This window comes from Sorghum bicolor, chromosome 6, assembly GCF_000003195.3.
Source record: "Sorghum bicolor cultivar BTx623 chromosome 6, Sorghum_bicolor_NCBIv3, whole genome shotgun sequence".
Classification (NCBI taxonomy): domain Eukaryota; kingdom Viridiplantae; phylum Streptophyta; class Magnoliopsida; order Poales; family Poaceae; genus Sorghum; species Sorghum bicolor.
The window spans coordinates 60,243,899-60,264,479 of record NC_012875.2 but is presented as its reverse complement, the minus strand read 5'-3'; the positions used below and the strand labels follow the sequence as shown (position 1 = coordinate 60,264,479).

General features: G+C 44.6%; 2 protein-coding genes across 3 annotated transcripts; both read right to left on the bottom strand.

The window, feature by feature from the left end:
* LOC8076479 (MLO-like protein 14) lies at positions 25-6,435 on the bottom strand. Of its 2 annotated transcripts, XM_021463348.1 has the most exons (16): positions 6,099-6,435; positions 5,303-6,019; positions 4,876-4,933; positions 4,511-4,758; positions 4,261-4,377; positions 3,823-3,883; positions 3,230-3,324; positions 3,023-3,097; positions 2,701-2,786; positions 2,536-2,585; positions 2,411-2,451; positions 2,156-2,320; positions 2,031-2,066; positions 1,848-1,915; positions 1,659-1,719; positions 25-1,496 (listed from the first exon to the last, which is right to left on the bottom strand). In XM_021463348.1, exons 2-16 carry the CDS (start codon positions 5,450-5,452, stop codon positions 990-992), a joined length of 1,818 nt encoding a protein of 605 aa, XP_021319023.1. In that variant the 5' UTR covers positions 5,453-6,019; positions 6,099-6,435; the 3' UTR covers positions 25-989. The 2 variants fall into 2 exon arrangements, with proteins under 2 accessions (XP_021319023.1, XP_021319022.1); XM_021463347.1 differs by having other exon boundaries at positions 5,303-6,435.
* LOC8085883 (endonuclease MutS2) lies at positions 8,702-20,135 on the bottom strand. Its single transcript, XM_021463673.1, has 21 exons — positions 19,958-20,135; positions 19,732-19,828; positions 19,451-19,568; positions 19,165-19,238; positions 18,610-18,686; positions 18,481-18,517; positions 18,251-18,336; positions 17,909-17,968; positions 17,679-17,824; positions 15,766-15,892; positions 15,344-15,499; positions 15,146-15,256; positions 14,813-14,923; positions 14,557-14,655; positions 14,329-14,453; positions 13,603-13,639; positions 12,083-12,687; positions 10,968-11,850; positions 10,359-10,883; positions 9,797-10,258; positions 8,702-9,198 (listed from the first exon to the last, which is right to left on the bottom strand). Exons 1-21 carry the CDS (start codon positions 20,048-20,050, stop codon positions 8,872-8,874), a joined length of 4,356 nt encoding a protein of 1,451 aa, XP_021319348.1. The 5' UTR covers positions 20,051-20,135; the 3' UTR covers positions 8,702-8,871.

The window sequence follows — 20,581 nt, the reverse complement described above, 5'->3', positions numbered from 1 at the left end:
ACAGTATACCAGTGACATTTTCTGTGGACAAATTCGACCATATATTCGTTCAAAAGTGCGTAGCGAATCCAGCCCAGCTCGCTATATCCATCCTACTCGCCAGCGCCACGCTCACCGTTGGTAATTACCGATGTGGAATTAACGTAGGAACGATGACCATACCTATTACCTAATACAATCTGATATCGCCGTCGACGTCGATGCCCGCGTCGCAGCAGTCTCGCCGCCTCCTTTCTCCCGGGTCCATGTGCACGAGGAGCGGCTGCGCAATGGGAGGGAGGGTCGGAGTCAGCAGCGGAGGCGGCGGCGCAGCGTGTACCAGCACTTCTTGCATGGAGTGCCGATGACCCTCATCCCGCGCCTGCATGGCGCCGCCACCACCTTGGAAACCGCCCTCCGGACCTGGTGCCCCGGCTTGCGCTTCCCGGCAGCAGCAGCAGCAGCCGGCACCACAGCCAGAGCCACGGGCGACGGCTGCGGCTGCGCAACGCCCAGCAGCCTCCTCGGCGCCGCCCTGCATGGCGACGGTGGAGACGTCGCCGGCACCGTGCGCATGCGCGCCTCGTCTCGCGTCGCGACGGAGCTGTGGAGAATGAAAACGAGCCCTGCCCTGGGGTGGGACGGGAATGGAGAACGCGATGGTTCCGGATCTTCCGAGTGTATATTTGTAGGTTCCGGATGGTTGGTTGGCGGTGGCGGCGGGTGCACGTTCGGTTGCGGCCAGCGCGTGGGAGTTGTTGTACACCTGCGGCGTCCGTTCACCCGCTGCCGTTGCTCCTCGTTTGGGTGGTTCGTTCGCCATGGATGGTGCTCGTGTGCGACACGGATCACGGATCGGAGAAGCCATTTCTCGTCCAAATTTTTTCGTATATAAGTGTATATATATGCATGTCTATATGGTGATCTACCTCCAAATTCAGTGCTACACTAGCAGCTCAGTCTTCAGTCTGCACTAGCAAGCCATCCATGGCGTGCACGGGTAGCGCGCATCACGTGGGCTCCTCATGGCTCATGCGCGTCGGCGTGCCGGAGCCCATCCTCAGCGCGGCGAACCCGGGCATGGACGCCGACCTGGTCACGTTGCCTCCGCGGTACGACGGCGACGACGGCGCGGAGACGGAGGCCTGCTGCAGGAGCATGGCGTGCCCGCTGCCGCGGCCGCCGCCCGGCGTCGGCATGGGCGCGGGGTGGAAGCATGGGGTGCCGGGCCTGGGGCCGTCGTGGCCGCTGCCCGACTGACGAAGCATCTCGATCTTCAGGTACGGCGGGCGGCCCCGGGCCCCGGGCCTCGGGGTCTCGTCCGACGGCCCGTGGTGGTGGTCGTCGAAGTCGTCCTCGTCGTCGTCCGTGAGCGAGCACACCGTGCTCGTCTCCGTGCGGGCCGTCGAGTCGTCGCCGCGGCGGCGACGACGCTTCTTCCTCGTCGCCTTCCCCCACCCATGTATGGTCTCTCTGATCCTCCGCGGGATCAGCGCCGCCTTGTATTTGGACCCCATCTGTCGGCGTGCAAGCATATCATTTAGCAAGATGCATATAATCAATTCTTCTTGTACTGATGCATTTCTAACATTTCAAAACTAAGACTAGTTGATATGAATAAATCAGAAAAGTCATCTAATGTGAACCTTAATTTTGGCATATACATATAAGTGTGTTACCTGAGTGACCAGCGCATAAACAGGCAATGTACTGTAACTGCATAGGAACTGTCCAGCAAACCTGACATTTTGTATTGGTGGAATTTATCATACATATAAGTATATAACATATATAGATGTGATACTATTTTTCTCAACTTCATGATTTCAATAAGTATTAGTAGAAACTGGGGGTTCTGAAATGCATACCCTAGTATAAGGCGGCAATATACCAAAAGGTGGTTTTTGATGAAGCATGAATCATAACCAAATTGCCACTGCAGCAAAACCAAACAATATATGTGTTACTATATAACTTCTGAAATGAACGGAAAGGCTCTCACTATGTTCACACAATTTATTTGAAACACATAGACTGGACAGAAATGATACCCAGAACCAGAAGAACGAAGCCAACTCAAAGGCATTCTGCATAATTATCAAATTGGAGCACGAGTAAGCTTAAGTTAATCTCTTAAGTGCTTCCTTCCAAATTACCTAGCAGTATATATAGGTACCTGAAAGAGAACGAAGTGTATTAACCAAAGGAGAAACTCTGGTTTCTTGAACCAAAAGAGATCATCCCTTGGCTGTATCCTTGGCCCATAGGTGCTCATCTTTGCACCCTCTGCTGTTAGAGTTGCGATGACATGCTGCAGCTTTGCACCCACCAGAAGAACAAGCTACACAACATTCGCATTGCAGTTAAGGCCAATTTTTTTTTTCAGAGAAATCTAGGCTGTAGAATGTTGGAGAAACAGGCTACAACTTACAGTTACAGGAAGAATTGCTATCCAAAAGTACAGGTTCGATCCTAAAACAAAATCACCATTTACAAACGTTGGACAGTGAGGAAACAAAAATATCAAAAAGGAAGGAAAGTGGGTTCGAAGTTTACCGTCTACATTAAATAACATAAAACAAACAACGAAGCCCCACAACAGTCCACTGCACAAAAGGAGTAAGTTATTAGCTGATCATATTTCTCCAATACGAAAAAAAAAACTAGAAATGCATATGCAGCCAACGGCAGACACTAAACAGGGATTACTATTACACTAACCTCACTCCAACAATCTTCTCAAACTCCTCTTCCATTGAGCGTATCATGTAATTGTGGAAATCATATGTTGGCGGAAGATTGTGGGTCTGCAATCATCAGTAAGTCAAACATGAGTACATGACAACAAGGGTTTACACCTAGTACACAGCAGTATCGATGGAACTATAGTGTGTCTCTCTAATGGGTTTACAAAATAGCAATACTCAGTAAATCAATACAAAGAGTATCAGGTAAGGCCCAACACCATCTATACGAATAAACATACTGAAGGCCAAGTATAGGAGATTTCTACTCAGAATTGAAGAGCAAGGAACTGGCATACCATTATAAAACCCTTGCGGAGGATAAGGTAGTCTGCTCGAACAACAGACTGACCAAATTGTGCAACAAAGCAAACCTGCATGGTAGCATCCAAATCGTAAGTGCAACTGCGACAGTGAAATAATAATAGTAACATTTCTTGACCCTAAGCATAGAAGCAGAACATTGTGCCTCGGATGAGCTATAAAGTTTATTTGCCTCAACGTACAAGCCACATGACCACATTATTTTGGCTCCAAAAGCGGAATGAATAGGATTTGGTAAGTGCTGGTTGCCTTCTAGTTGCTGACTCATATGCGATCTCTGTCAATTGCAAATTAGAAGAAGAGTAATCAGACTGAGTTTGATGACAATATGGTTAGTATCACCAATGAGACAGGAAAATGCTCCAACTACAGAAGTAAGGGAAGAGAAGCTTTGTTGAATCAGATGCACCCCTAGGTTATTAAAACATTTCTATTAGGAAAACAAGATTAAAATTATTGCAGATCAATTTTCAAGAAAAGATATCAGTCACCCTGCAAGATTCACTAAGATGAACTTCTAAAGCAAGAATTAAAAAATATACTAAAGTCTCCCTGACCAATGTTTTAATACACACTTGCCCATAATGTGTTATTCAGAGTATCAGACGAGAACAGTACAAACTGATTACTGATTTCCTTATTCTGAACTACTATTTAAGAAATGCCTTATTCTCAAAAGCCTTTCACCAATGTTTCGAATCATCACATTCACATCAAATGAATTTCCAATTTAACTTCTGTAGTTTATTCTGGAGGGTCAAAAGGATGCACTTACGAGAAAATGATTCATGATTATCCCTGAATGCTTCATCCTCCCATTTTCTCCATTTATGGATCTAACAGCATGCAAAGATTAGGATCAATGTGACATCAATGTCAATCATAATATATGTGTGTACAACCAACCTGAGAAGTGAGAAACAACAGAAAGCAAGTAAATGTTCTGTTTGTTCATGTGCATAGCATATTCAAAATGCTAATGTTACATCACAGATCCTACAACTTGCAGTCAATAGACTGACACACTGTTTGATATATATAGATGAAAACATACAAGCTTCAATGAAAGGGGTTAATTTGGCGTTTGCTTTCTATAAAAATTCAGGGATAAGGCGTTTGGTCGAAACTGAGTCCAAATTTGTGCTCAAAATGGAACTCTACAAATTAAAAACAGAGATATAGAAATACTATTCATGTGATAAAGGGTTAAAACCTTGAGTATTGCTAGTAACATTGTCAAGCAGCTATATGCCACATGAGTCACAGCCATTACAAATATAAACCGGTGCAGCTGCTCCAAACCTTCATGCGAAACAAATGACTCGTACCCCTGCACATCAAATGGACTTTATAAGAATACCAAAAGAAGCAAAATTGCAAAACTAATATAAGTTTTCGTAGGATGATTGGCTATGCATTAACTCTTCGAGACAGTTCTGCCAAACTCTAAAACATTTACACACCTCACGGCAGCCTTGATGGTTATGGTAACTAGTTTTTAGATTTCTCCTCAGTGAATGCTGCAGGATGACCTCCAGCAGATGCTTGCGTGCGTGAGCAATGGCATGCTCTGCATTTATCGATTCTTCAACCTCTTCTTTGGTGCATGGGGAGAATCTGCTGTTGTAGTACTTGGAATCGATGCAGACCCCAGAGATGATTCTTGAAGTTGCAGCCAGAAGCAAAGATATGAATCCAAGCAACATCATTTCTGCAGCAAAATGGTAGTTAAACCTTCCTAGTTCACGCCTTCTTTCGTGACAGCCCAACAAACGAAACAACCTATGAAAAAATACAACAAAGAATGCATATGTGGAATTATGGAGACCTTCTTTCATCTTCTCCATTGCTTTGTACAGTGGATTCCGGTGGGTTTTCTTCAGCCACTGAAAAAGTACAGGACTATCATTGGTTGCGGAAAAAAAAGACTGATGATACTGACAGTGCGACACCTAACGAAGTCAATGAGAAAGGTAACAGCAGATGGAGTTTGAATAGAGCCGAGAGTGCATGTTTGTGCTAATAAAGCAAACAATTTCTCCAAACATGATCTTAATAAAGCAACAACTGATCTTATGATATCTGACAGCAACTCTTAAATCACAAACCAACTGTTAAATCCGAGAAAAAAATGGTCATAAACAGACAGACACGCAATGGACATGGACAAAAGAAAAGTACTAGTAGAAAGCATGATAAGCAGGTAAGGTAATCATGGGAGAGTGCATTCTTGTGCTGATTGGGCATGCACTCACATTGCTGAGGCGGTGGATGGAGCGCTCGATGAGGAGCGAGCCGGCGACGAGGAGGGTGAGCACGGTGGCGACGGACCACGTCGGCGTGAGCGCCAGCGACCGCATCTCCCCCTCCTCCGCGACCGCGGCCGAGCCCTCGCCGCCCGCCATCTCCCCTCCCGCCTGGACGCGCAAAACCAAAGCCGGTGCTGCCGCAGGCTCTCCTTCTCTTCTCCCACCCTCTCCGTACTACTCCTCACTCCTCAGGACCGACCAACCGCACCTCCGCGTATCACATTGGCACCAGTGCCATGGGAGGACGGAGGTGGTGGTGGCGCTTGGGGGAAAGCTCAGCTCAGGGATGAAAACGAAGACGAAGACCAGACCGAGACGGTGTGGAAATGTGGAGGAGTTTCTTTCTTGGGCTCGCTCGGGGTCCCTCGGCGTCACACCATCGCCATTGACATCAGTCAGGAGGAAGAAGAAGAATCGCCGGAAACGAGAAGGAAAATGGGGGATCTTGGAGTAGGAATGAGGAGCACAGAGCCACAGACGTGTATCTCCTGCCTCCGATTCTCCCGTTGCATTAGTGTATGATGACGACGATGATGATGGGCTCCCTTTGCTATATTTAGTCCCCCCTCACTGGCTTTTGGAGCTTGCGGGGAGAGGGCGATGCGGTGCAGGCAAAACCTTGTCGCGAGCTCTCTCTCTCTCTCCTCTCCTCTGCTGGCTCTCCTGCAAACAATGGCGGGTAGGACTGAGAGGTAGCTAACGCGGGTTCAGGTTCAGAGGAGAGATGGAGCAACGGACATACAAAATGGAGGAGCAAGAAGCTGGGAGACTGCTTTTGGGAGCTTGTGGAGCTGCGGCTTCCAGGATCAACAACACCAATGTAGTGGGAGAGGGAGAGTGGGAGGAAAAGGACGCAGCAGAAGCAATTTGCTGCGGCAGAGTGGAAGAATCGGCAGTGGGGAAGATGACGGGAGGGAGATTAGGACAAATTGACAGCCAAAATTAAAGGAGGGGATCTTGAGGAACGATAAACCACTTGGTTTTGCCTTCTGCCCTTCTCCAGTTGTAGTTGTAGTAGTCCCGTCCCATGACTCGCTGCTTCTCCTGCTGCTTGCTGCTTAAACAAATGGAGCGGCCACGCCGCAAGAAGATTCGCGGGTGGCTCCCTCCGCCAGTCCGCCCTGGCTGCAAGTACAGCGCTCCCCACTGACACAGGCACGCGGAGGTGGGGCCCGCACGGGCACACAGGTGGGCGCGGAGAAGGGAGGAGGGGGGGTGGGTCCGGTGGACGCGTACGTGCGCCGGCCGGCCGCCGGGTGGGTGAGTGAATATAGGAAGCTGTCCTCCGGTGTGGCAGTTGGGGTGGCGGATGCGCGCCTTCAACCAGATTATTAGGCCTGGTTTAGTTCACCCCGAAATCCAAAAAGTTTTCAAGATTCCCTGTCACATCGAATCTTGCGGCACATGCATGAAGCATTAAATATAGACGAAAACAAAAACTAATCACACAGTTTGACTGTAAATCACGAGACGAATCTTTTGACTCTAGTTAGTCTATGATTGGACAATATTTGTCAAATAAAAACGAAAGTGCTACAGTTCCGAAAACTTTTCAGTTTTCGGAACTTAAAAAGTGGAATTCGATGCAACGCAAGCGGAGGCCTCGCTGTGCTGGCTTCCCATGCATTAAACAGCCTCGCTCGCTCGCTCAAGTCTTTGCGTTGAGTTCATGAGCTGCCTCCCCCACCATAAACCACACGTTAGTAGTACTCTCATCGCCTTGCTGTTCGTGCTATTTGGCCCGGATTTAACGTGGTGGTTGCTGATCATGCACTCTCTCTCTCTCTGTCTACAAATAAACATCGTCCCATTAGTAGTGAAATAGATTTTCATATAAATCTTGTTGATTTTTTTTTTAAAAAAATTGACTCGTTAAAAACACAAGTTGTGCAATTATTTCGAGGCGAAGGAAGTACTGGCACCCACCTCAATCATCTTTTTTACCCTGATGCTTGTCGTTTGGTTTTCGAGCTTGCCATGATTTTGGAGCTTTAGCACAACGTTCCCGCATCGGAGAGCGATTGAGGCACGAATGACATGTAATTGGAGCTTCATCCGCTCTCATCTATTCATGGGCATCGGAAAATGAAGGGTTCAACGACACTCAAGTAATGACTTTCATTCGTTTCAAAAAGTGTTGGTTTTCATTTCAGTTTATACATTTCCAAATCAAAAGTGCCTTGAGAGGCCCTACTTTTTTTACTCTCTCAAGGCTACACCAAAAAAAATCTGAAGAAATTAAGTGTTAGGAAATCCCTAGATTTCATGCAAGACAAAGTTAGCTTCACATAGTGACATGAAAAAAAAGTAAGTTAGATGTGACCTAGCACTGATGCGATGGTTGATTTGGAGCCACACTTTCCATCTTGTTCTTTCTTAGTACGTATTACTACTTCTCTAATCTCTCATTGTTCTGAAAATGGAGCGACAAATAGGAAGGAGTGCGTCACTTAGCTTGTCAGCACACCCACCGGTTCAATTCAACTCTAGCGGCGGCATTGCCGATCGCGAACTTGGCCACAGCAGGCCTCGCCACACAAAATCCTGCTACAGCTGCGGAAAGCGCACATGTGCACGCACGCGACGTACACCTTGCTTCCGTTGTGGATCCCCTACTACTTGCAAATTGCAATGCATAGGACGCAGAACTGATCACAGTTGCCAAGGCCATTTAGGCCTTGTTTAGTTCGCAAAATTTTTCATTTTTGGCTACTGTAGCATTTCGTTTTTATTTGACAAACATTGTCCAAACACGGAGTAACTAGGCTCAAAAGATTAATCTCACAAATTACAAGTAAACTGTGCAATTAGTTTTTATTTTCATCTACATTTAATGCTCCATGCATACGACCAAAGATTCGATGTGACGGGAAATCTTGAAAATTTTTGCGAACTAAACCAGGCCTTATCCGATCCCAATCCACCCGTCAATCAGCTAGCAAAATCATTATGAAGAGCTCACCGAACTCCATTCCACACACGTGGATCCGGAGACACCGGGAGATCCATCTCTGCTGCCCATTCGTACCAATAAAAAATATCACCAATGTTTCGCCACCCAAAAAAAAATTTAATTTCAGCAGAAATGCATGGCTCATATAAACAAGTACTCCGTACTCGTCAACTCTCCTTTCAAGCGAGCTGTACACTTTGTAATTGTAGGCCATGTTAAGGCCTTGTTTACTTTAAAAATAGTACTACTTTCGTTTGTATTTGACAAATATTGTTCAATTATGGACTAACTAGACTCAAAAGATTCGTCTCGCCAATTTCGACCAAACTGTGCAATTAGTTTTTATTTTCATCTATATTTAATACTCCATGCATACGTCTAAAGATTCGATGTGACAGCTGGAAAAATTTGCAAAATTTGTAAGGACTAAACAAGGCCTTAGGAACGTCGGAGTCTTTTACTGTTCATGACTTTTTTCCCCTATGAAACAGAATTGATTTCTACAATCCTTTTGAAATTTTTGTATTCAATTCCAAACAGGTTTCGTACTGACTGCCCTCGTTTACTGGATGTAGGCGACGGTGCAGCCGTAGTTGAGAGGGCTCTCGTCCTCGAACTTGGCCACCCGAGGATGGTTCCGGAGGACGTCAATGGCGCGCTCCTTCACCGCCCCGGTGCCCATGCCATGAACCACAAAGAGCACCTGGTACGTTCTACACGCATCGATGGCCATCTGGAGCTCGTAGGCCGCCTCGCTGACCCGCTTCCCGCGCAGATCCACCGTGTTCTTGGACGTCTGCACGACAGGACCGAAGGAGATGCTGCCGCCGCCGTCTTGATTTCGGTCCGCCTCGGCTGTCGTTGCCGATCGCTGCTTCGGTGTTCGGCCCTGGTGGAAAGCAAACATGGTCAGAGCACGATTGAAGCAAACCAAGACATGCCGCCATGCCAATCCTCAATGATCCGAACATGCCTATCTAGGTACAGCAACGGCAGAGTTAACGAAGGTTCATGCATGCACCAGCCTTGCATCATTGCATGGACCATATCCTAGGTCCAGCCTGTTCTTCCATGCTGCTGCATCTGCCCGAACTAAAGCCGGGTCAGGAATTTGCAGGTCAGAATCAATGCATTCTGTAGGGCTGAAGCTAACTTGGTTTCTCTAGACATGCTATTGCCATATGCCACGCGTTAGACAACGGGAATGCCGACAAAGTCGACTAAACTGGTTGGTCGATATGCCACCGATGCATGAACACATGGAGCAACTATAGCTAGCTTAGTTTTAGAACCTTGGTTTTCCCCGTCACCGCTACCTTTAAACAGATTTTATCATCATAATATACTCGTAACAAATCACATGGCTTGGTTAAAAGATGTCTCAGACATTCTGAATATATCCGTTCTTATCATCTTGTGCGGTTCATTAAGATTACTAAAATTATCAATGCTGTGAATAGATAGTATGTTGAGATGATGCATCATACCTTTGCTTTTACAGAAGAGGAAGTTGTTGCCTCATTATTTATGCCTCTTTGAACCAATTTTATTTTGTTTCTCTTGACTCGAACCTTTATCTTTCCATATTGAACCATACAGCTCTCATCTTCTCCAAAAGTTTCAACAACAGTAGCCATCGTTCCTCCTCCCAGCCCTTGTATATACACTTTATCCCCAATCTGTGGGACAAACGAGCTCTGGTTTTCATCGTCATCAAAAGTTATTTCATTTGGCTGATGAGCAGCAACCACGGAAGCAGTGGCAGCTTCTGCTTTCCTCATTAGTGAATTGTATTGTTCAAGTTTTGAATTCTTTAGCTGAGCTTCAAAGTTCTTGATTATGGTGTCCATTTGAGACTTTACAACCTTCAATTCTTGCTGTACCTTTTGGGTCTCTCTTGCTCTCAAACCAGCTACTCGACTTTCAAGATCATCAGCTTCCAAGCGAATCTTCAAAGTGAAAATATACCAGGTTGGATTTAAAATAAGAAGGTGAGAATCTATGTACATCACTGCTATGGAAATTTCAAAACATTAAGAGTAAAAGTACCTCATTGTACAACCCCTCCACTTGTGAAAGAACAGATGCAGCTTCATTTGCCTGAGATTCCAAAAGTTTTTTTTCATCGAGGAGAGAATCATAAAGTAAACCTTGCCGCTCCTTTTGCTTATCAGGCAATAGTTTCTCAACCCATTCTTGTGCGCGATCAAGCACTTTTTGATCAAAACCAATTGACTTTGCAATACTAAGTGCATTGGAATTACCAGTACTGCCCCATAAGATTCGGTATGTTGGCTGTAGAGTTTCTACACAAAATTCCATTGCAGCATTCTCGAATCGGTTGTCAACTGACTGGAGCCGACTTAGATCAGCATAATGAGTTGTCACAATGGCCAAATTCACTTTACTCGCAAGATACTTCAAAATGCTGGTTGAAAGAGCTACACCTTCAGATGGATCAGTGCCGCTGCCAATCTCATCAATTAGAACTAGAGAATCTTTTGATACAATTTCTACAATCTTGCGCAGACGTGATATGTGCCCACTGAATGTAGAGAGGCTGTGCTCCAGCGACTTCAACCCAAAAAACAGTTTTCATCAATAAGATTATTGTCCCGCAAGCGATTAGAGAAATTCTCATCAAAGGACAGAGACTACCTGGTGATCACCAATATCTGCAAGAACCTGATCGAACCATGGAATCCTAGGACTTCCTTTGGCTGGGAAGAACATACCAGCTTTTGACATAAGCGAGGACAGACCCAAGGTTTTCATAGTGGCAGTTTTGCCTCCAGTGTTAGGTCCAGAGATCACAACTATCCTTGCATGCTTTTTCACCCACATGTCCAATGGAACAGGCATTTCAGATGCTCTTGTAGTAGATTCTTCTGCCATAAGAGACTGTTCAAGTAGCAGAGGATGTCGAATGCCCTCAATATAAACTGAATAGTCAGTGCACTGATCTGATTGGCTAATGGTATAACTATCACTGAAGGTTGGTTTGACACCATTTGTCCATCGGGCATATGACCCTCTAGCACAAGCAAGGTCCAATTCCAAAACCTTATCCATCAAATTTCTGATCTTCAGTTGGGAGTCTGCGATCATTGAGGTAAGCAAGCTCAATATTGCCAATTCCTCTGCTCTCTCGTCTCCTGAGAGTTTGACTTCCCTATTGTTGAGCTCAACAGCATCCCGTGGCTCCACAAAGTACGTTGCACCAGAGCCACTGGAACTTAGAACGATTCCACCAGGCACCAAATGCTTGTGTGAAGCTTTCACACCAACACACATCCTAGAACGGCGCTTGGTGACCAGAGGACTATCAATCCCACCAGCCTGGAAAATCTTTGCTGCTGTATCTTTCAGCAGAGATTCTAACATTTCGATGTTCCTCCTCCTTTCTCTGCGGATTATTTCTAATTTCTTGCTGGCCCGATCCAGGACCAGAGATAGGGTGGAATCAAGGCAAAACTCTATCCTTTGAACAAGTTCAGTTAAAAAGTCACAGCCTTGCAGTATATCTACAAGAGAAGAGTACCTGCAGCAGAATAGATAGACATTCTTTTAATCTGAAAACAAGAACCAAATATCCATAGATTCTTTTAATGTGTAAGAATACGTGAACAGTAACCTGATGAATCACCAGCACTATGATTTATTACATCCACAATACACAGTCAAAATGATCAAACAAAAATACTAGTACCACCTGATGATAGCATGTTTCAATGCCATCCAATTCATCAGGACGCACCAAAGCGATTCCTCACCTTCCATCCGGCATTTCATCGGCAAGCCTCTTCAACTGGTCGAACACCGCCCGCACGGCACGGATGCTGCGCCCAACTGCGCAAAGCTCCCTCACCGCAAGCGCCCGGCCCGAGGCCGCCGCAGCGACGAGCGCGGATACGTCCTCTACGCCGCCAAAATCGAGCGGCGTCGGAAGCAGCACCGCCGCCGCCGTCTGGTCGATGAACCTCTCGCTCTCCTCCCGGCTCCGCCCGACGGGGACGCGCCGTCCCTCGCAAGCGGCGCGGCCGGCGGCAGTGGACGCAAAGTGGGCGAGCCGCTCGCACACGCCGCCCCATTCCAGCGCTGACTCCGTCTCCAGGCGTATCTGCCTGGCCTCCGGCGTTTCCGGCGAGGAGCGAGATGGTAGGTTGTAGGAGGAGGTTTCGGTGGCCGCCGCTGTGACTGTGAGGCGTTGCGGCAGCTGACGACGTGGACTCTGCATGAAGCCGCGCGTGCAGTGGGAGGACCTAGAGGAGAGGGTCACTGGGAGGAGAAGGGTAAGCTTGCCTGTGGCAGCCATGGACGGAGGAAGCGGGGGTGTCTCTTCCGCTTCCGGTGACGGAGGGAGGTCCACACCGACGGACTGCTTTTACCCCTTATCCTGACAGAGAGAGGCTTGAGCAAAACAGGCCCGCCGAGTTAAGCCCAGCCCACGGTCTTGTAGGGCCGGGCTTGAATGAAAAGATTAAATGTGAGCCCAAAAAGGAGTGACCCTGACCGAAACATCTTGTAGAGCCGCTTTTTAAATTATGAGTCATTCCAAAAATTTTGGAGAGTCAAACCATTTTCAAGTTTGACCAAAAATATTGAGAGAAATATAAATATTTATGTTATAAAATAGGTACACTATGAAAATATAACTAACAAATAATCTAATATAATGATACTTGGTTGGTACCAAAAATGTTATTATTTTGCTATATAAATTTGGTCAAACTTGAAAAACTTTGACTCTCCAAGATTCTTGGAATAACTTATAATTTAGGACGGAGGGGGTACTTTTTATCTCACAATAAATTAGCGAATAATATTTATAGCCATAATTTTTCAGATCAGCAAATAGACTTAATTTCAGCACTAAAGTTTTTCTTGGTAGGCGGAGCTTGTTCTAAATCTGCAGGTGGTGGAAGAAGGAAATGCCTGGATCATGGTCACGGCTGGAAATCGTCATCTGATCGTCGTTGGTCGTGTAGTGCTCCAAACTGATGCTTAAGTGCTTAACAGCTTAAGGTCTTTGGTTGGTCGTTTCCCTTGTTATCTGCCATGTAACTTAGGGCTTGTTTAGTCCTCTTGTTGAATTTTAGTTGGCTAAATTTTAGTTACTTTTAGCTAAACTTTCAAACACATTGACTAAAAAAAGCTAAAATAGTTTTAACTAACTGAAAAACCAAACAGGTACTTTAACAATCTTGTGATCTTGTAGGTGGCCTTGGGTTTTAGGCTCTTTTTTTTAGAGAAAACTGCTTTTAGGCTCAATTGCTCCTCGCAATCGAGCAACCTCTGGCTGTGGCTGTGCACGAACATCTCTTCTTCCTCTTAGTAAAACGCATGCTCGCGAAAAAAAGTTTCATGGAGACAAAATTATCTCGCTATATAAAGCAAAGTGCCGGAGTGAATCTTCCACAGCTTTGAGGATGCAACCATCTACTCGTCTTCCCCATGAATCGTCACCTCTACGCTACTCCAAATGCCCATAACACCAATAGCAACCTAAGAAAGTGACGTGAAAATGGACAAATTGTATTCTTCCATATCAATAGAGCGAACCAATAGTCTAAGTGGGGATCAAGGCAAAATGCATGCCAATACCTTTAGACTGCTACTACACAACAATGACATTTAATGTGTTCTACCCGGGTTTCTGCTAATATTTGCCACTCTTGTTGGCCTTCTCTGTTTTCCCTTGCAGTTCATCTATAACCTGTACATAAAACTCTTTTACTCCTCTCTTAATTGAGGGGCAGAGCTTCTGCAGTTTGTTTAAAAAATATACAAGAGCAACCAACAAATTGACATGGTGCATACGATTGTATACACTACGGATCATCAACAATGGCAGCTCTGGATCCACCTGAAACAAAAGAATAAACACCGAATATTACTGTCTTATCACGCTAGCTACTTCTACATGCATAATTTCTTTATATGTCCGTAGTATATGCAGTGATGAAAAGGTATGATGTTTAATTAGAAAAGGATATCCACCACTGTACCTGCATGTTACTTAGCGAGGATAGGAACACCACAAGCAACATTTGCATGCTTGTCTTCAGCAAACACAAGGTTTCCTCTCACAAAAGTTGACAGGACCTTACCAGAAAGTTGCTTTCCTAGATACGCCGAAATATTCTGCAAAAAGATAACGAAATTACTTGTTATTTGCCAAGTATCAGAGTATATAGCATTTTAAATAGTTGAATTACTATAGGGTCATTTGAAGAAGGAAGTAAACCTGATGTTTATGATATATAACATGGCTGTCATCGAGTTGGAACTCAGTTTCGGGTTTCCATACTACTATGTCAGCATGGTATCCTGGTAGAATAGCTCCCTACATGATTCAGTACTAACACATGAGCTGCATTTTTCATCTACATGATATTTCTTGAAGAATACATGAAAAATGATAAGTGAACATAATTCTTTGGTGTCTGACTTGAACGTATTGCCATCATGTTGAATAGTGTATAGTGCATAATTTTAAGTACCTTGTTCTTTTGGCCTGCAAGCTTGGCTGGATTTTCGCTCCACCATGAGGATAGCTGATTCAGAGTAATGCCGTACTTTCGCCCATATGACCATGTTACCGGGAGGACAAACTACAAATAATTATGCCAAATTAATTTAATGCAAAAACATCGAATCCGCAAAACACCTTTCTTTTTAGAAGTTTAGCATCACACTTCCACTTCCATTATGAGGTATTGTTCTTTATTACAACTTAATTAAGATACAAAAAATGCTTCAATTGGTAACTTCTGAAGTTAGTGAGCTTGAACAAACACACATGATTTTGCAAATGGTTTTGTACACAAACTAACCTGCAATGATGATATGCCTCCCCATGCCCTTAAAAAGTTGCCTTCCTCCATTAGTTTGAGATCAGGAGTTGATGGTGAGTGGTCTGAACTTAGCATGTCTATGTGTCCATCCTAATATTAATTATGCCATAAACCAATAGTTAGCATATTAATAGTAAGTGTTCACTTCAAAAATAGAAAGTGGCAAAAACAGCATACAAGTAGAGCTTTCCAAAGATTTTCTCTGTTTGTGTCATCACGTATGGGAGGAGAACATTTAAAGCGAGTATCGCCATCTGGAACTTCTTCAGATGAAAATGCCAGGTAATGAGGGCATGTTTCTATTGATAAACTTGCACCACTGCGTTTAGCATCCTACAAGCAAAGAAAGTTGTAGTAAGTAAAACCAACAAAAAACACCTTTGATCAAAAAAAAAAAGTAACTAGAGATAAACTGTCATGTGTGTGAGCATGTCCGCAACAATAGTTGCACATGTTAGGAGCAATGTCTAATTCTCATTAACAGTAAATCCCTTCCATCCGTTGATGTTGAGTTTCTTTTAGGACGCTAAAACTTAAAAACATAAATTTAGATAAGTCATGGAAAGTTGCACAACATTTTTTATATGATGTCATTCAACCTTCATAAGTTCCAAGGAAGTTTTTGCATCTGATAGATGAACAATGTGAATATGAGCTCCTTCGGACCGACCCCCCGACTCCGTATCCTTCATTGCACGGTGTAGATCTCTGATAGCTGATTCCTCCCTGGTTTCAAAGATATTGCATAATTTATAAAGTGAGGTCACTTATGGTAAAACTTATCGTACACAATATTAAGTTGTACAAATATGCAATTGACGACTGATCCTAGTACAGTTTAAATTGTACAGCAGTTGACACTACAGCTCCTCACACCTATTGTTTATGCATGTTTTTCAAACAGTACGTTTTGAGGTTTTTGAGGTACTAGCAAATATGCCCGTGCGTTGCAACGGGAGAAAATCATCAAATGAATGTTACATATCTATTTATATTTCTCTTTTTATAAAATTTAAAGTCTATAATTTATTTTATTGATAACCATAACATCTCTGATATTGGATAGTTAATATTTACAATAATATATAGCTCGGAGATATATTTATTTAATAACAAAAATAAAAATTAGTCAAATCTTATCTTACTCTAATATTAACTCTTAATATAGCTTAATATTATATTAAAATATGAGAAGTTTGTTGCTAGCTTTATTTTTTTATTTAGATTAGAATTTCTATAAAATATGATATATCAGTTAAATGTATGTAGAGTATAAACATATGGGCTTATGAAGTGTTCATAAGACATCATCGTGCAAAGGTAGTGGAAGCATCTTCAAGCATAAATTTAGGTAAATTAGTAAATTAGTGAGATATTCAGGAATGGTGCTAAAACTTTTACCACAAATCAAGCATCACATTAAATAGGCTATTATAAAATTTTCATAATAATTAGATCAGAAATAACTATAATTTCAATTTTACACTAAAAAGCATAGACAAACATCACCAGCAAAAAAATATACTAAAATTTGTGATATTTTTTATTTACTGCATGGATCTATATATGTAGCTGAACAAAATTTATTTTGTAATTTTTAGATTTTGGTATGAATTACTACGCATTTATAATTTTTCAACTGATCAATTTTACACTAAAAAGCATAGGCAAGCATCTCCAGAAAAAAATATATTAAAATTTATGATATTTTTGTTTACTGTATGGATCTACATATGTGGAGCTGAACAAAATTTGTTTTATAATTTTTAGTTTTTTCTATGAATTACTACGCATTTATCAATTTTTTTAATGTGCTTTGATATGTATAGGAGATTTTATATTGGGAACCTTAGAAAATTTCTAGGCAAAGAAAAATAGGAATACTTTGCACCTAGGCCCTTATACTTTCCTTGTTTTCAATGTGTTTTGATGTGTATAGAAGATTTTACATTGGAAACTCTAGAAAAGTTAAATTTAACAAAGGAACCAAACATGTCCTAAATATGTCGCCACGATTCAAAATCCAAGGAACCAAAATAAAAGCGGTGTGCACACAGTACACATGCTACCGCGCATATCATCTCTGATTGGACGGGTAGAGGGCTGTAGCCTATAGGTTCGCGCTCCAGGTGTCAGAGCAGCAACAGGGTGGGCTCCACACCATGCCTCACGCCAGGAGCCCGGAAGCCCGAGCCTTGCGTCCACCAAAACACGGTACACCGCCACCTCCTCTTCATCGCGGACTCGCATCCCCTCCCACTCAGAAAACGCCCTCAAGTCCATACACCACGTGCACGCACTCCGGTTCCCCGCCTTGTGCAAGCGGAATCTCTCGCGAAGGCGGACTCTAGAGGCAGAAGAATTTTTTTTGGCAGACTGAAATTTTCACAATTTAGTAGTAGGTATAGATATAGATATGTACTCTAGGATCCCATAAAAATCAAGATAAGAAGCCCAGCACCTAAGATAGAGACTAGCATTCAATTCCTTGCAGCATAAGGGCAAGAATTACCATGATGGTGGTCTAGACTTTAGATACGTCATATAGGATCGAGGATCTAGTTCATCCTCTCGCATATCATCATCCTCAGCCTCAGGTATACGTTCTGCATGGATAAGTAAAGGTCTCTTGTATTTTGCCAGTGTAACCAATCCTTCCTACAGTGTTAAAAATTAAGGGAAATTCGTCAGAGATTCCATGAGAAAAAAATCAATCTAAAATAAGGAAATAATGCAGCATACCTCAATATGAGTTGAATTTGTCATGGGGAAGTCGTTGATGCCTGAGGGGCACATAAAAGACTAGAACCACGAAATGAAAGCGAGAGGCAATCAGTTTGTGAGTATATCTGCTGGTTAAAAGGAGGAAAAGGAGCATGGTCCAACCCCTAATTAGGAAGAACCTCCAAACAATGGACTTGCTCTGCTCCCTGGTACTACTATTGTCCTAATGTTCTATTATACATGCTTACCTTCCTTGTGAAAACAAGGAACAAGGAACAGAGACTGAAAAACAAGTGCTTAGAGGTCACAACATGTTGAAGTTTCAGTGCTATCCCACTATCTGCAAGCTGAGAAACGAACCTTGAGTCCTAAAACGCCTGCATTTAGGAGGCCCTCCAAAGCACTTGGGTTGAAGGCGTTCTCTGGCACAAGTCCTCCCCAGAACCCTGTACAAGAGTAGCACACCACAGGAGTCAGATTTGTACAGTGACACGGTGTCTCAGTTTTTTTTTTTACTGAAACAGTGTCTCAGTTTTGAAAACCGGAAATAAGAAAGCCTTTGGTTTCAGTGTTTCAGCTAGTTAACTTACCAACATCAACATATAGCTTATCTTGAGCTGCTTCCAGCTGAAAGTCAGTCATGTAATGGCGGTGTCAGTCACTGACATGAAGCGGGTAGCAACAGTTTATGGTACTTGCGACTGACAGAGAAACCTGACCTTCAGTTTGAGAGTTTCTTCAGAGACTGTCGACGGGAAGCTGTTGAGTGGCATATCCACCAACGTCGTTATCCCGCCTGTGTGAAACAAAAATGGTCCACACGATTTATAATAGGGCCTTGTTTAGATGTGAAAACTTTTTGGGTTTTGCTACTGTAGCACTTTCGTTTGTTTGTGGCAAATATTGTCGAATCATCGACTAACTAGGATCAAAAGATTCGTCTCGCAATTTACAGCTGTGTAATTAGTTTTTGTTTTCGTCTATATTTAATGTTTCATGCATGTGCCGCAAAATTTGATGTGACGGGGAATCTTAAAAACTTTTTGGTTTTTAGGGTGAACTAAACAAAGCCTAGAAATTAAACTTGCTGTTAAAGAGAAACTTTTCATTCACTGTGCTTGCTCTTGACTGAGAGAGCCTGAGGCCATGCCCATGCTCCATAAGGGTGTACATACAGGTGCAAGAGAACCACTGCCATAACTATACTATAGTCTATAGTGGACTAGTGGTAAGTAGGTGTAACCAGTTAGTAGCAGGCTGAAGTGAATTTGCACCTGCCGCAGCTGCTCTTGTACCAGTAGAGAAGCCCTCCCACTCGGCACGTCCAGGCTCGTCGAGATGGGCATGCCTGAAGAAAGTATTATCAGAGAACCATCGATCAAACAGTGGGTAAAAAGAAATTAAAACTGGAAGAGTTAGAGCAAGCATCGCTGTTTAGTGTTTACAACACCATTTTGGCCGTGCCTAATCTCCCTCCATCAGTTGATCTCAGTATTCAGTTAGGCAGGTTAATATAGTAGTATTAAGTCTAAGTGTGACTGTATGAGATGAGATGCTTACACGTCGATGAGGCCGGGCATGATGACGGCGTCCCCGTAGTCCAGGAGAGGACGGCGGAGCACGAAGCTCCGGTAGTCCCCGACCGCGATGGCGTTGATGAGCCCTCCTTTGACCTCCACTGCAGGCACCAATTAACCATCGGCATCAGAAAGCTCCAAGCCTCAACTCTCAACCCAATATGCTTCCACTTGCAACCGCAGCGCCCAGTGGCAGGCAGCGTCGAACAGCGATGGCGAGGTTGTCAGACGGCATGGAATGGAACGGCGGCCGCACGTACGTACCTGCGGCGGGGCCGACGCGGCCGAGCGTGACGACGCGGTCGCTGGCGACCCAGAAGTGGTCGTGCGGGAGGAGGCTGCACCCTTCGCCGCCCAAGCTCTGCAGCAACAGGAGTTCAGCTATCATGCCGCCGCCGCCGCCACAGATTCGATACGAGATGGAACAGAGAAGAGACACATGGAACGAAAAACAAAAATCGCTGTCGAGAGGGAACATAATCCCGGGGACCTTGGAGAAGGGGGCGCGGTAGAGGAGCACGGCCGCGAGCGCCGCCGCCACCGCGAGCACGGACACGAGCCGTCCCTTGGCCGACGCCACCATGGTTTGCCCTGCCCTGCGCCTCCCCTTGTCTGTCCCTCGCAGTCGAGTTGCGTCCCTTTCTGCCCGTGGGAAGTGAAGTGGGATCCCGTGGGATCCTGCGCTCGGCTAGTCTAGTGGCTTGGCGGCTCCTGCGCTCGCTCGCTGCTGAGCTGGACCGCGGAAGCGTGGGGGGCACCCAGTGGTCGCGTGGATCCGGAGCACCCAACCCGTGGGCTCGGGGATTCATGCGGGCCCGGGATGTCGGTGGGACGTACCGTGGCGTGTTCCACTGGACCGGGCGCGCGGTGCGCGGCCCTGTGGGCCAGGCTAGTCCTGTCACGTTGTGGCATGTGGGGTCGCCATCCAAGTGGCTTGAACCTTTGGGGATCTCTGGGGACTTTTGGGAAAATCGGAAGTTCGAGATTCTTGTTTTTTTTTTCTTTGGAGCAATAAATTGGAGATTCTTTGTTTAGTCCGTGCGGGGCGGTTGGGGACGTGTGAGTGGTGAGTGACTCAGCTTGTTCAGTTCCCAAAAACTTGTGAAAAAAAAAG